The sequence below is a fragment of the Aspergillus costaricaensis genome (assembly GCF_003184835.1).
Source record: "Aspergillus costaricaensis CBS 115574 unplaced genomic scaffold BO79scaffold_45, whole genome shotgun sequence".
In the NCBI taxonomy this organism is placed as follows: domain Eukaryota; kingdom Fungi; phylum Ascomycota; class Eurotiomycetes; order Eurotiales; family Aspergillaceae; genus Aspergillus; species Aspergillus costaricensis.
In genome coordinates this window covers 218,319-233,063 of record NW_020291845.1, presented here as the reverse complement: position 1 = coordinate 233,063, position 14,745 = coordinate 218,319, and the positions used below count along the sequence as shown (strand labels likewise).

Sequence of the window (14,745 nt, the reverse complement as noted above, 5' to 3'; positions counted from 1 at the left end):
GAGCCAGAGCCAGAGCCAGAGCCAGAGCCAGAGCCAGAGCCAGAGCCAGAGCCAGAGCCAGAGCCAGAGCCAGAGCCAGAGCCAGAGCCAGAGCCGGAACCAGAGCCAGAGCCAGAGCCAGAGCCAGAGCCAGAGCCAGAGCCGGAACCAGAGCCAGAGCCAGAGCCAGAGCCAGAGCCAGAGCCAGAGCCGCCAGTAGAACCGCCAGCACCACCACCGACGATGGGGGTACCGCTAGGGGCACCAGACTGGGCGGGAGCGCTAGGAGCAGAACCGCCCTCGGTCATAGTAGCAACGGGAACAACAGTCTGGCCGGTGATAGTGTCGCAGGGAGTAGTGGAGGCACCGGCACTGGCGCCTTCCGGAACAGAGATAGTGGGGACAACACCGCCGCTAGGGGCACCAGGAGCACCAGACTGGGCAGGAGACGAGGGAACGACGCCACCGCTGGGAGCGGGGACACCGCCAGAGGGAGCACCAGGAGCACCAGACTGAGCAGGGGAGGAGGGAACCGAAGGAATACCGGAAGGACTGACACCGCTGGGAGATCCGGGGGCACCGGACTGAGCAGGCTTGCTGGGGCTGGAACCGCCAGTGGGGACGGAGACGGTGGGAACAGCAGGAACGCTGGCAGCGGGGGTCGAAGCGACGGCGGGAACGCTCGAGGCGCTGGGGATGAGCTTGGAGGAAGATCCGGAGCCGGAGCCAGAGCCGATAGAAGGACCGCCGGGAATGCTGCAGCCGGTAAGCCATTCAATGACGATGATCTCAATGGAGGAGCTGATATCAACACCAGCGCAGCCACCGATGACAGCAGACAGCTCAGCACGAGACTCCAGGGAGAGGGAGGCCAGGCTCTCGCCAGACAGCAGCAGGGAGAGCACGCCGCTAATGTTGACACCGATGAGAGTGTCGATGGTCCCGGTAATGAAAGTCTCAAGTTCGGTAATGATGTCGGTGGACAAGTCAACGGTGACGTCGCCGCTCAGGGCAAAGGAAAGCCAGAAGTAGAGAACAGCCTTCAGCTCGACGCCCAGCTGGCAGCTATCGCCGGAGAGCCAGACTGCCAAGGCAGCACGGGCATCGGCGCTGACGGAAGTGGCAAGCTTGCCCGAGATACAGGCCTCCAGAACGACCTTAACATCGGCCTCAATGTCGGTGGCGAGGGAGGACTTGAGGAAGGCAGAGAGGTAGGCCTGGGCGCTAGCGGTGAGGGCACCGGAGGTTTCGACAAGGGCGTTGATGGCAGCACCAACGGAGACAGTGGTGAGACCAGCAGTGGGCACAGTGCCAATGGTAACAACGCCAGACACGCTAGCCTTGCCCTCCAACCAAGCAAGGACAGCAGCCTTGAGGGAGGCGCTCAGGGAGCACCCGGAGCCGTTAAGCCAGACCTTCAGGGCGGCCTCGACATCCGAAGCAAGGTCGGCGACGACACCACCACCAGCACAGAGGGAAAGACCAGCCTTGATGTCGGCATCCAATTCAACACCAACGGATCCGGAGATGAAAGTAGACAGAGTAGATTGGAAAGAAGAGCTGAGGACAACAGCGGCCTCGAGGTCGGAAACAGAGAAGATACCGTCGACAGTCACGTAAATGTCGCCCTTGGCAGCGACCTCGGCGCAGGTGGGGATGAACAGAGCGAGACCAGCACGGACATCGACTGACAAGGTGGCAGAGTCCTCACCCTCACACCAGGCCAGCAGAGACGACTTGAGGGAGGCATCGAAGCTGGCATGAGCACGGATCCACGCAGCCAGCTCCGCACGAGCGGAGGCATCGATCTTGCCGGCAGTGCAACCCAGAGCACCACCTTCAAGGACAGCAGCTGCCTGAGCGCTGATACCAGTGAGGAGGCTTGCGGAGCTCTTGACACCGCCGCCAAGGAGGGCCTCGATGAAACCGGTCAGGTCCTCACCAAGGTCAGTGAGAATCTCGGCGACGAGGCCGAAGGTACGGGGGTCCAAGTCCTTCGTGGGGAGAGCGAGAGCATAGCTCGCCAGACCGGCGAGCACGAGAAGCTTGTCGGAACGCATTGTGCCGATAGGGCAAAGAATGTATAATAAAGAGTGGGTAAGACGTCAGCGAGTGTCTGAAATGAACCTGTCAAAAGAATTCAAAAGAGTATGAAAATGGAAGAACGGCTGGCTCGAGGCAGCCTAATTGGTTAACGACAGACTGGTGAAAATGAGGGTCGGGTAAGGAAAGACAGAACCCAAAAACACAAGACAAAACAAAGTGACTGACGAAGGGCTTGATGTTCATGGAACGAGGTGATCATCCTGGAGGTATATATACCCCTGAGAGGGATTTCCTCCCGTGCCAGCGGGATCGGGCAATGGAGCCCTCCCCCAAGTCTGGAACCCACGAATGGAGCTGCACACCCGGCTGAAAGCATGTTGGGTCCTCTGTGATCGAGGGACCCGGATCTTCGAGGCCAAGCTAGCCAAGTGGATGCGCCGGGTGCCAGTGGAAACTAGGAAGCAAACCAGAGCGGACTACCGTTGTAGGTGGGCTCATCCGAAACAAACTAAGCAGAACGAGAATACTATTTCGGGGAACGGGGTATCCTGGACTGAGAAGGTATTAGTTCCGAGCTTTTTGCGGGTCACCTCTGGCCTTTTCCGTCCATAGTAGTAATATTTTGTCAAGCAAAGGCGCTGTAAGCAGGGGGAAGAGCCTAGGCTGTGAGCCACTGACCAGGCCCGCCACCAATTGGGGCTCTCAATTCAGCACTGGTGAGAGGCTCCGTTGTCAGGGAGTAAGTGAGCAAGTACACTAGTATCAATCAACCATGCTTCCGACTTGAACACACTAATGCTAGCATCCACGACGGGAGAAAAAGCAAGTAAAAACCCATTGATGCCTCGGTGTGAGCGTGTGGGTGGGCAACACTGCTGCGGGAAGGTACAGTACAATGGGCATCGGCAGCACGGTACGAGCAACATCATTATCATCTACATCATCGTCGGGTCACCCGTGGGGTGGTCAGCGACGGAATGCCAACCAGAAGAGCGAGTTGAGGGGGGGATGTTGGCTGTGGTGATCGGATGGCGGGCCAATGACAGTCAGACTGCGCAGACCCTCATCAGGTAAACAAGAGGATAATCCCAGTGTGCCGGCCAGCCGTCGAGGCCGACCCATGGGCGATCAACACGGCCGGTGTTTTGTCCCTGAATTGTGAGCCCGGTTCCACCCTTCTTCCACGGATGAAGTCAAGATGAAACTTTAGAGTTGCTTAGATCCCCTTTCAAAATGTGATAAAACAACTAAGAGAAAAAATAGTCAAATACGGAGTACGGAGCCTAACCGACGCTATCCAGGTGTGGTTAGGAGGGAGAAAAGACAGGTATGGTGGGCTGAGGAGGGGAAGGCAAAGGAAGAAAAACTAGGAAAAGCAACAAAAAAAAGGCGTTAAGATTTTTGTGACATATGTGCGTTGTTGACTGATCAACTAATTTCCGGGGCGGTGCATAAATCCAGTTCCGGAACGTTAGGCTTCAAAGACAAAGGAAAAAGCAATGACAAATGCGAGAGACAAGTGAACTCTGAATACTAATAGAGAGAGGGGGGCCGCCCACTCTCCCCCGGACAAGAAATCCATTCCACAGTACGAAGTAGATAGTGCAATCAATAATTGAGAGGAGCACAGATCTTATCTGCGCACTACAGTCTTGAGGGACTGGTAGTATAATCAAAACATTGATTGAAAAATTCATGAGAGTGCTGGACAGTATCATGCTCTACCCACTCCAAATATAGAAAATTAATTTCCCCCAAGGAGGCAGAAAAACTCTCACTTCAAACAAGCCAGCTGGGGTTCACTAACCTAAAAGAGTTCCGGGAGACTACTCGTGGACTGAAGTGTGCAGGGGACAACAATAAGCAGAGGAACAGGAGCACCTCCATTCTGTGCTGTGCACAACCGAATGTGGCCTGGTGGATGCAGCCTTTGCACGCTAAATTAGTGCATTAGCATCGCTTTTTAGTCAGGGACAGGAAGCTGCGGATGCAGTAGGTACTGCCTTAGCGCGGCAGGCAAGGATACTTGCGGTAAAGCGCCCTCGGCCTGAGAGGTAGAGAAGCCAAGGGAACATCCAAGCAAACAACAAGCTGCACAACACAGTCCGCCCTAAGATGTCGGTTGACTTTATCGTGCAGCAGTCTAGACTGCTCTCCAATACCAATATTAAGCCCTGGCTAATCGACACTGGCAAAGGTAATGGCAAGAAGGTCTTCGGAGGGCAATCGTTGCCCGAACAGGCGTTCCTGACCCGAAGGCCTCGTACCTTTGGTTCCTGAGGCTCCACCCCCCTCTTTCTCCCCAAATTCTCAATGGCCTGAGCTGCCGGCTGCCCGCTTTAACCGAACACTAGTAGTAAGGCCAGTCCTGGGCCGACGACTTCTCCTCTAGACGATGAAATCAAGGCAATGGACAGTGGGTAGGGTAGTTGTGGGCACAGGTTTGTTTGACTCTGGAACAGTGGCATCTGCATGATGGCTTCGTGGTTTCATCACTTGCAGATGGGTTCGATCTTTGTTCGTTCCTGTGGAAACTCTAAAAACTGACCCAGTTAGGACTTCCAGTTAAAGTTGACCGGGTTTTGAGTCGACTAAACTCGGAAGATTACCTGATTTGATTAATATTGATTGACCGCCGCAAATAGCCAGGTACACCCTGCACCTAAAAATGGGCGAATAGCAATTGGATTATGCTGCCACCGGAGCATTGACCGGGGAGCAGCTGCCAAGTCACTCTGAGGGGAAGGAAACGGAGGCAATCCGATCAGTCACTGCAGGGGGGAAGGGGCGAACTTCGGCCACATCCATGGAAGAACTCTTCTCCTGAAACCCTCGGTCTCCCTAGGGAGTAAGTACGACGACAAGGAAGTAATGGAAAACGACGACGACGACGATGACGATGACGATAATACTGACAGGAGACATACTCGGCCGCGCATGCCTCTTTAGGAAGCTGCAGACCATCAGGTGATGTCAGGTGCTTGTGGCAGGTCACGTCAAACCTGAGGCCAAAAGCCCTTTTGACAGTCGGGAATATCGTTCATGCTCCATGTTTCAAGGTTGGACTAGTTCCCTGTAACTGGGATCTTTGCCCCAGCGAGCTTATTCCACGTTCTATTTTTGCCAGAGTTGATCCATATCATAGAACTCCTCCTATTCTCCGCCAGTTCATCAATCTGTAATATCTGAGACTGGGATTACGCCACTGAACTTACGAGTCATGGCTTACAGTTTAGCATGCCCTTCCAAACACTATTGCGCTGGTAGGTTCCTCATTTCGGCAGAAAATCCCTCATGATACAGATACAAACTATTTGTGGCTCAAAGACTGAACTGGGGGGTGAGACCCTATCATTGAGCAACTTTCCGCATTATCAGTTTTCAGGCTTATCAGTGTACTGATTAGGAGATGGGTGTCATCAAGAAGTCGAAGTAGCAGATACTAGCACTAACAATTGTCACTTTTAATGGCAATTGATTCATGCCTTCGACGTACCAATTTGCTGCTCATAATTCCCCTCGGAGTATGGAACTGGGGACTAGAAAGGTTTTCCCTGTTCAAAAAAACTCCCCATTTCAGCAAACCTACATCAAGCCCTCAACACACAGTGCTTACGAATGAGACAGCTAGCTAGTAGAAATCCTAGTTCATGTGAAGTGTGATAGCTGGAGTAGTCCACTGTTCAAAAGGTGGGAGGCAATTACCAGCAAAAAGTACTGGGGCCTCTCTGTAGTCAATTCGTTCGTTGTCTGCTGTACACTCTTCACGGTAGATATGAATATCAGCCATAAAATCAAGCCCATTCCATGTGTTGTACCAGGTCATGCTATTCCATCCTATCTCGTCATTTCCGTTTAAGGAACTCACTGGGGGTTAAGTATATTTACTGTATAGCCATCGATCCTAATTAGTCTGTGTGTTGTATTTCGTTTACAGTCGCGTTGCCGTTTTATTATTGTACACTACTGCTAGTAGTACTGCTGCCAGATGTGTACTACTGCCACGATATCGGTAATTGGCTTCAATTGTATTGGTGTGGTGTGCTTAGTATCGCTAGTTAAAACTATTAGTAGTAGTACTAAGTACTGATAACTGATTAGTATACATTTCAGATGGTTAGCGGTAGTTCACTTTTTTCTATGATGATAATATTGCTATATTTCCCGAATGGTGAGTTGACAGGTGATGTTCCATTCGGATATATACTACATCATATATATATATATCTGTGCTCTATCCGAGCATCACTGCAACAATAGTAGACAACTATAGTACCAGATAGTAGTAAAATAAAAGAGAATAAGATTGAATAATTAATTAATAATTAATAAAAGCCAATGCTTACGCCAACTACTAGTAATCAGAAAGTACCATGGCACATCAGTGCACGGAGATAAAGGGCTACCATTGGAGCAGAAGCATTAACCGTAGTAGCTGATTTGCGCTAAAAATCCCCGGGGGTCAACGTCGCGTCGAAGCGAGAGCACGGTTGCCTGCAGTGAGATGCAGAGTCAGCCAGGATACAAGCAAAATAATTTCCCAAGAGATGTGGAACATTGTCAGTGCAAGCAAGGAGGGATTTGTACTACTTTGGACCAAGTACCACGTAGATAGTTACCTCGACATCATCGAGTGGGGAGTCTAATGATCATTGTTGATGGAGGGAAGTTGATTGCCCGGGGCAACCAGAACAACAACCCCAGTCACGTGACCAGCGCCCAGCCACCGGCAATTCGAAGTTGGATGTTTCGATTTACTACGGATTAACCACAACACGCCAAACGTCGACTACTAATCCTTTGCAGCAGGTACCATTGGGGCCAACTGGGCTGGTTCTCCGGGCTGACACGTCAATGCGGTCTCTCCGAGCTCTTGCATGAAGCCCTCGCCCCCCTTCACCATCGACAGCACACCTACCGGTTTACTTCGACAATCCTCGTACCCGTGAGATGTCCCGCGCCGCGCTCTCCCGCTCCGGGTCCAGGCGGACCTCCCCAGAGTTCCAAAACTCATCCACCTTTCGAACCAATTCCTCCGTAGCTAGACAATACTCGCCGGGAGACAGTTCTGACGACGAAGTTCCCGAACCGAAATTCAGCGCTTCCGTCAAGGCCCTGCTTGACGAAGATGGACTCGATGTGTCCCCGCGCCTTCGCGGCGAGCGCATGGGATCCTCTGCTGCCTCCAGCCAGGAAAGACGATCTCGAGCGACGCCTCCTCAAGACCACTCGACCGGAAGTCCTGCGCCTCGCGTGGTTCGCCTTGCACCATCATTAAGCGGCAGTGGCGGCAGATCGAGAAGGGAGGGATCACTCCTCTCCAACAGCGAAAGTGCCGACCAGGATGCAAGAACCAATTCGAATGATTTCATTACGCCCGCTCCTAGGCCCCGCAGCGTGCGAATCAATGCATCGCGTAGCCACACACGCTCACCCCCTTCCGTATCCCCCTCTCAGAGACGCTCCGCTGAAAGGAGCTATGTCGACGACCACGGAAGTGCGGAACGTTCAGAAGATGAAAGAAAGTATAGGTATGAGGATGACTATGCTCCTCGCACCGGTCCTTCATCGGTATTACGAACACGAAACCCGGAGGATATCGGCATGGCGAGCTCATTGCGCGTCAAGCGAGTTGGACGTCTCACTGGAACGTTCCTGAACGGCCCCGCAAGACGCGGTGTATTACGACGACAGAGTGAAGAGAACAATGAAGACCGAGAACTCGACGCGAACATCGATAACGCCGACTACCACTATAAGAACACAGCGAAATCTTCGTCACCCAAGGTATCATGGGCCGATCCAAGCCCACCACTCAGAACCGATGAGCACCGATCCTATGATCGTGCAGATGGACCCTTTTCTAGATCATCCTCACCGAAATCCTATGGATCGCACTCGAAATCGACACCCGGGTCTTCTTCGGAGATGTCCTCCAAACCCTCAAGCTCGCAAGAACAGCCTGTGTTCAAAGTCCCTCTTCCGCCGACATTGCCTTCGTCTAGAGACCAGGAGAATGAGCCTCCACCGACATTCAAGCGCGCCAAGCCTCAGGGTTTCAACTTGCTGGACAAGCCTGAGAAGCTTGCTGTGGTGTATGGTGACGAGAAGAAAGAGCATGGGGAGACACCTGCAGGGAACGGGAACTCCCCTAGAAAGATCCTTGCAACAAGAAGTAATAACACACCTCACAGACCGGCCCCTCCTCCTCCTAAGATGTCCGTTCTTGAGACCGCTACCGCGACAGGAGGAGCTGCCACGGCATCACAATCACGGAAAAAGCGCAGTCAAGTTTCAGTCAACCACAAGCCCTTCACCCGGCTGGACTGCATCGGTCGTGGTGGAAGTTCGAGAGTCTACCGCGTCATGGCTGAGAACTATAAGATTTTTGCTTTGAAGAGAGTGAATCTGGAGGATGTCGATCCGACTACCTTGGCTGGATACAAGGGTGAGATTGACTTGCTCAAGAAGTTGGAGAATCTTGATCGTGTTGTTCGTTTATTCGATTGGGAGTTGAATTCAGACAAGCATACTTTGAGTGTTTTGATGGAAATTGGAGAGTCAGATCTAGAGAAGATCCTTACCTACCGTTTGAACGCGGAGGACGCCAGATTCGACATCAACTTTACCCGATACTACTGGAAGGAGATGCTTGAGTGTGTTCAAGCTGTCCACGATCACAACATTGTCCACTCTGATCTGAAACCGGCGAACTTCCTCCTGGTTCAGGGCCGACTGAAGCTAATCGATTTTGGCATCGCGAACGCCATTCAAGATAACACTGTGAACGTGCATCGTGAACAGCAAGTGGGAACCCCGAACTACATGTCACCGGAAGCCTTGGTCGACTCCAATGCCTCACTTGGCCTACCAGCAAGTGTGGGGAAGATGATGAAGCTCGGAAAACCGAGTGACGTATGGAGTCTGGGATGCATTCTCTACAAGATGGTGTACGGCCAGCCTCCGTTTGCTAAAATCGCCAAATACTATGAACGCATCCTCGCCATCCCCAATCCCCACGTGAAGATCGACTTCCCGGCATTTGGCGTAGGAGGCGTCCCGGTACCCCCTGGACTGGTCCGAACGTTGAAGCGCTGTCTTCAGCGCGATCAAACCTTGCGTCCAACCGTGGAAGAGCTTCTCGGCCAGCGCGACCCATTCCTCTACCCAGACGCGCAGCTCGAAGGCGCCGTCCCAGTCACACAGGACATGCTGAACCGGATCCTCGTGAACGTGGTCAACCACTGCCGCGTCCGCGGCATCCCCAAGGACGAAGAACTAGCCGCATGGCCCGCTGGATTCTTCGCCAAGATCAAAGCTGCACTAGAAGAAGGCAGCTAAGTTAACCATCACCAACCTACACTGTCGACTGAACCAACCAATCTTTCCTATGTTCCTGTGTGCCTTCCACGTCCTGATACCATACCTCTCCGATGAACCCGGCGTTCCCAAGTCACCACCGTTATATCCTCGCCTTTTTCTTGTGTTCCGTACGACAGATACCTGTTTCTTCACTTCTTGTTCCATCTTGGATCTATACATCCTTTTCCTCTTCTTCTACCACAATTATTTTGGTTTATGGAACACACCCGCTGGAAACATGGTGTTGTCTTTTTTTTTGTCTTGAGTCGCGCTTCAGCCTGGGTGATTGATCGATTGATTGAGTCATTGACCGATTACGTGTTGTTTATTGATTGCATTGGAAGCTGTGGGATCCAGAAACAGCATGGGTATTTGGAGTTTGGTCTAAGAGTATAATTGGAATATACTAATTTACATATATCACTTTGTGCAATTCCGGACTTGCTGTAGATGGTCGTCTCGAGATAAATCCTACGTAGTTGCTATTTACTTCTAGTATGGGGTCATGTTTACCACTCAGACCAAATCAAGCTTCATTTATTGGGATACTTGAATCGGTACGCTCACTCGCCTCAGCGAGCAATTTCAAGTCACATCAGAAAGTAGACAAATAGGGATCCTTTTCGGCAAATGAATATGAAAATTGGGAAACAAGACGGATACTTTGCGCGCCGCTAACGCCACACCCACTGATATAGTCTATGTGAAGACGAACACAAACCAACGCAACTAGGGCATATTTTGAGATAGGGAGGGATATGGTATGATGATATGAAGGAATAGAGCGGGATTCATAATCATGGATGAATGAGAAGAGGTGTTTAGACGAGGAGAACAGCGCTGTGGTGATATAGTATTAGTATCATTATTATAAGGCAAGATGTGAGGAGGAAACTCACTTGACAGTGCCGTCCATGTCAGGGTTGTTGGTGATCTGCGCCCATTTACCCCAGACGACCTTGCCGCTGGTGGTGACGAGACCCAGTTCGGAAACGTTCACCTCAACGATGGTACCCTTGGTCAAGACACCCAGTTGGGTATACAGAGGGTTCTGGGGGTTCTTCTTGACGGAGAGGATGGGAAGCTGGACGGTGACACCCAATTCGGGGCTGGAAAGGGAAAAAAAAAGCCATTACGTCAGTTGAACGACTCCCATAACAAACAGAATGAAAAGGAAAGGGGATAAACATACTGCGTAACATTGGCCTTCTTGTAACGCAGACCCATAGGACGAATGAACCGTTCGTACTTAACAGGCCGTCTGGTGAAGTCACTACCGACGAAAGTAGGCTTGGTGATCATGCGCTTCCAGGACTTCTTGTGGGTCTTCTTTCCGGTGTTGACGACCTTGAACATCTCCTCCTCACTGATACCCTTGACCTTAGGAAGAGGCACAGCGAACTTAGCAGCCTTCTCATTCCGCTTGTCCTTGATGGCGCTGGACAGGGCCTTGGCGTTGGTGGCCTGCGACCGATCAAGCAGATACTGGGGCAGAGGAGTCTTAGACGGCTCATCGGGAGCGGAAGACTTGACGTTCTTCTCTTCCTGCTCCTTGATGCGCTTGCGCATCTGGATCTTCTCCTTATGGCGCTGCTGCTGGTACAGCTTGGCCCTCAGGCCGCGCAGGTTCTGCGCATCCTTGGACTGCTTGTGCGATTCACGAGCCTGGCGCTTGCGGACACGCTCATCGTGATCGAGCCGCTTACCGTGCTGCTTCTGCCAGCGTTCGATATACCTATTTCCCTCATCAGTATGCTTTGTTCGTTGCTTCGATATAAGGATTCCCCGGCGGTGGAAAAACAGCTCGGGTCGGGGCCCAGCTTTGGGGGCATGGGTGGGGGAAGTGAGACGAACTCGTTCTGAGGCTGCACACGGAACAATCAGTTAGCAAAACCAGATACTATACAATTCAAGGAGCATCACAATCATACCATGATGAATCAACCGCGAGAAAGCGAGTCAAAAACAAGTTGATATCAAACAACGGCGGAGCCCGAAGTGTCTTGACAAGACAAAAAAGTTCGATGCGGCGGCAACGGGACTGGGTCTTGGCACTCCGATAAGTCACGTGGAGCACTTTATCTCTCTCCGTCCGGAATTTCATCCTGCGAGATGCTTCGGAGTCCAGGCACGGCACGGTCAAGGTCAACAATCGCCTCAATTCCTTCCCTCTCCTAGTCTCTACTACACACAACCATGTTCTCTCGAACCACACTGGCACGGGCACTTGCCCTGCCCATCGAGCACACCGCCGCCCGATCCTCCATCCTCGCCGGCGCCAGCAACACCACCTTCCGTGCCTGCCTTCACCAAGCCACCACCACATCTTACTCTACAACAACATCATCACACCCCTCCGCTCCCCTCAGTGCCACTCCCCGGGCCCAAACCTCCATCCCCATCGAACAACCTCACTTCCTGACTCCCCAGAACACCATTCCCGAAACCCGCGCCGATGTGCCTCTCAACAAACAGCCCGTGGCCCCGACCTTCGACGCTCCATTGAAAGTGTCTCAATCCCTCCTCGACATGCTGCCCTACCTCACCTCGCAAAAGCCGCACTACATTACCGCCCACCTCCACGACAGACCCTACCTGCTTACCGAGGGTGATCAGCTGCGTCTGCCTTTCCTCATGCCCAAGGTAAAATCGGGCGATGTCCTGCGGTTTAACCGGGCGTCGGTGCTCGGTTCTCGTGAGTTCTCGCTCAAGGGCGGCGAGAAGTACCTTGATGAGCGGTTGTTTGAGTGCCGGGTCCGGGTGATGGGTTTCGAGTCGGAGCCTTTGCGCATCACGGAGAAGACGAAGCGGAGACGCCGTCACGTGCAGAAGGTGACGAGCAAGCATCGTTATACTATCCTGCGGGTTATGGATGTTAAGGTTAAGACGGCGGAGGAGTTGTTGCAGGAGGGTGCGGTTGTGGTGCAGAGTGCTGATTCTGCAGCCAATGTTGAGCTTAAGGAGTAGATTTCGGATTTGAGGGAAAGGGACTTGAGGATTTCGCAAAATTTGAGCAAGACGTGGGCCGAGCCTTTTTAGAGGCCCATGTTTAGATGGGTATGGGTTTCATGCTGTGTTATATCCATTGGTTGGAACCGCGTAGAGCGGTATACCATGTACAGATAGGACTTTTCTGTTATGCACATTGAGGAGTGCAATTGTATTTTATTGTATAATTGGGTTTCGAATGTTTAGTTGCTCCTTGTATTTCCGTGTCCTCGAAGCCAGCAAACCGGGTGTACCTTTAGCAGCCGTTGTTACTGACCATCTAATAGGAAGAAAATCCAAGCAAGCTATACCCACTAACAATGAAAGGCTGTTATTGATATAGCGTGTATCCTAAGGATGATATATTAGACAACCACGGCATCTGCTCTAGTCGTCGCCTTTGATGCGTTTCCAATCACAACCCGTACAGAATCTCCTCGGCGATCTTCTCTGCAAAAGCATAAACTGTTGACTGAGGAGCCCCCGGAGGTAGGAACGGAAAACTGCTCGCATCAACAACCCTCAGTTTCTGAACCCCATACACCCGTGCGGAGCTATCCACGACTGCCATTGGGTCCTCTTTCCTTCCCATCTTGCAGGTTGAAGATCCATGTGAGATGGTTGTCAATGATCTGCGGATGAAGTCGAGTATTTGGTCATATGTCGTCACATTGGTTCCCGGTGAGAACTCTACTGGATCAGCGACGCCTAAGTCGGCCAATTTCGCCCAAATCTGGCGACTCCGGTTGAAAGCGCCCACCATTATCTCCATGTCCGTAGTATTTGCCAGCCATTGAGGGTTGATGATGGGCGGAGTTGTCATGTTTGGACCTGCTAGCGATATGTTACCGCGGGAGAAAGGTGCAACGTTGACGAAGCTAATGGTGGCATATATTTGACCGGCACTCGCATTTTTTGGCTGTGGATAACCAATGGGGGTATACACGGTTTCTGGCCAGTCGTCTGGCAGGGTCGAGAGTGCTTGGATAGATTCATTCGAAAGGCGCCAGCGGTAGGGCTTGGGTAGTTTCTCCCATCCAAAATACCCTGGCCCAGGGATGGACAGTGGACCAGTGGCATTCACAATGTATTGTTTGACATTCGACTCCACTAGAGTGTCATCGTCAGCTAACGAGGCTACAGTTGGAACATCCACTCGGTGCGTCGTTCCGGCTGTGGGATGATCTTGTAAGTTTTGGCCGACGCCCGGGAGATGACTGATGCAGCTGATGTTGAACCGGAAAAGTTGGTCATGTGGGCCAATTCCTGACACCATAAGTAAGTGAGGGGACTGAATGGCTCCTGCCGACAGTATAACCTCCTTCTGAGCACTTAGGGTGAAGTTAAGTGGGGGGATGCCAAAGGTCCCAGCCGTTTCAACCTGGACGCCAGTTGCGACTCTATGATTATCAAACAAAATCTTCTGCGCAAGTGTCTTATGATAAACGACAGGGCCTAGGCCACTGTTGAGTGTCGATTGCAAGAAGCTGGTTTCTGACGAAGATCGATGAGCATTGATAGGATTGATGGTTAGGGTCATGTAACCAGAGCCTGAAAGATTGCCGCTATTGAATTCAGTCTGCTTGAGACCCAGAGCAATAAGTGCTTTGCGAAACCAAGTTCCAAAGCCGTCGACGAAGTTACCAGACGAGACTTCTAGGGGACCACCGGTTGAGCTGAAAGCTTCTGGGTTTTGTATGTTCGTCGAATTGATGAAAAGCTTTTCATCCGGAGGAGTGAAATGCACTGATTTCTTGTAGTAGGGAAGCATGCTGGGAAACTCATAGCTCTTGTCTCCGACCTCTTCAGCCCATTTATGCAGACTGCCTATGGTAGGGCGATGATAATACATGTAATTTCTTCCTGAAGTGCCTCCTAGCGTTTTCCCGCGCGGATAATGAAGTGTGCGATTGCCTAGGCTCTCCTGGGGTTGGGTCATGAAATTCCAATCGACCAAAGGCTGGAAATCGCTTATATCTGGTCCGGAAAAGAAGGTCGAGTATTCTGGGACTACAGAGAGGTCACCGTTGTCGATTTCATAGAAACCGCCTGCCTCAACAACGGCCACACTGAGATATCCGCTCCTGACCAGCCGACTGGCAATAGTCAACCCGGCAGTGCCTCCACCTATAACAATATAGTCAAAGGTTGCATTTTGGCCGGGTATACCGAACCAAGTTCCCAAGAGAGGCCCACGTTGATCGTAGTCGAAGAGATCGAGATCAGGGCCATCGTGTGCAATGGCCAGAGCTGCCAGGGCCAGCAAGGCTCCAAGTATTTGCATCATAAATTGCGCTAAGAGGGGACTGGATTGCCTTTAGAACAAGCGGTGGGCCCCAAAAATTATCATTTGCAGGACGACACTGGAAT

At 51.8% G+C, this 14,745-nt stretch overlaps 5 protein-coding genes across 5 annotated transcripts; 2 read left to right on the top strand and 3 right to left on the bottom strand.

Annotated features, from left to right (window-relative positions):
* Nucleotides 1-683: 683 nt before the first annotated feature.
* BO79DRAFT_131413 (putative cell wall protein) lies at nucleotides 684-2,039 on the bottom strand (the record flags this gene model as incomplete). The annotated part of the gene is made up of 1 exon (XM_025677977.1): nucleotides 684-2,039. A coding segment is annotated over one exon (1,356 nt), but the record flags the coding sequence as incomplete, so codon positions are not given.
* A 5,717-nt stretch (nucleotides 2,040-7,756) lies between these two features.
* Nucleotides 7,757-9,690, top strand: BO79DRAFT_211553 (serine/threonine/tyrosine protein kinase MPS1). Its single transcript, XM_025683041.1, has one exon. It carries the CDS (start codon nucleotides 7,954-7,956, stop codon nucleotides 9,364-9,366), a length of 1,413 nt encoding a protein of 470 aa, XP_025534933.1. The 5' UTR covers nucleotides 7,757-7,953; the 3' UTR covers nucleotides 9,367-9,690.
* Nucleotides 9,691-9,935: 245 nt separating this feature from the next.
* On the bottom strand, nucleotides 9,936-11,384 carry BO79DRAFT_203504 (rRNA-processing protein NSA2). The gene is made up of 5 exons (XM_025681726.1): nucleotides 11,319-11,384; nucleotides 11,242-11,252; nucleotides 10,580-11,122; nucleotides 10,287-10,496; nucleotides 9,936-10,227 (listed from the first exon to the last, which is right to left on the bottom strand). Exons 1-5 carry the CDS (start codon nucleotides 11,319-11,321, stop codon nucleotides 10,209-10,211), a joined length of 786 nt encoding a protein of 261 aa, XP_025534932.1. The 5' UTR covers nucleotides 11,322-11,384; the 3' UTR covers nucleotides 9,936-10,208.
* Nucleotides 11,385-11,521: 137 nt separating this feature from the next.
* Nucleotides 11,522-12,609, top strand: BO79DRAFT_211551 (mitochondrial 54S ribosomal protein bL21m). Its single transcript, XM_025683040.1, has one exon. It carries the CDS (start codon nucleotides 11,584-11,586, stop codon nucleotides 12,352-12,354), a length of 771 nt encoding a protein of 256 aa, XP_025534931.1. The 5' UTR covers nucleotides 11,522-11,583; the 3' UTR covers nucleotides 12,355-12,609.
* Nucleotides 12,610-12,760: 151 nt separating this feature from the next.
* On the bottom strand, nucleotides 12,761-14,668 carry BO79DRAFT_276256 (GMC family oxidoreductase). Its single transcript, XM_025687736.1, has one exon. It carries the CDS (start codon nucleotides 14,660-14,662, stop codon nucleotides 12,791-12,793), a length of 1,872 nt encoding a protein of 623 aa, XP_025534930.1. The 5' UTR covers nucleotides 14,663-14,668; the 3' UTR covers nucleotides 12,761-12,790.
* Between the last annotated feature and the right edge of the window lie 77 nt (nucleotides 14,669-14,745).

Excerpts from the sequence above, each read along its gene's own strand:
- BO79DRAFT_211553 (XM_025683041.1), top strand. The coding sequence starts at position 7,954 with ATGTCCTCCAAACCCTCAAGCTCGCAAGAACAGCCTGTGTTCAAAGTC.
- BO79DRAFT_203504 (XM_025681726.1), bottom strand. Across the intron at positions 10,497-10,579 it reads AAGAAGGCCAATGTTACGCA|CCCCGAATTGGGTGTCACCG; the intron begins GTATGTTTATCC and ends TTCCCTTTCCAG.
- BO79DRAFT_211551 (XM_025683040.1), top strand. The coding sequence starts at position 11,584 with ATGTTCTCTCGAACCACACTGGCACGGGCACTTGCCCTGCCCATCGAG.
- BO79DRAFT_276256 (XM_025687736.1), bottom strand. The coding sequence starts at position 14,662 with ATGATGCAAATACTTGGAGCCTTGCTGGCCCTGGCAGCTCTGGCCATT.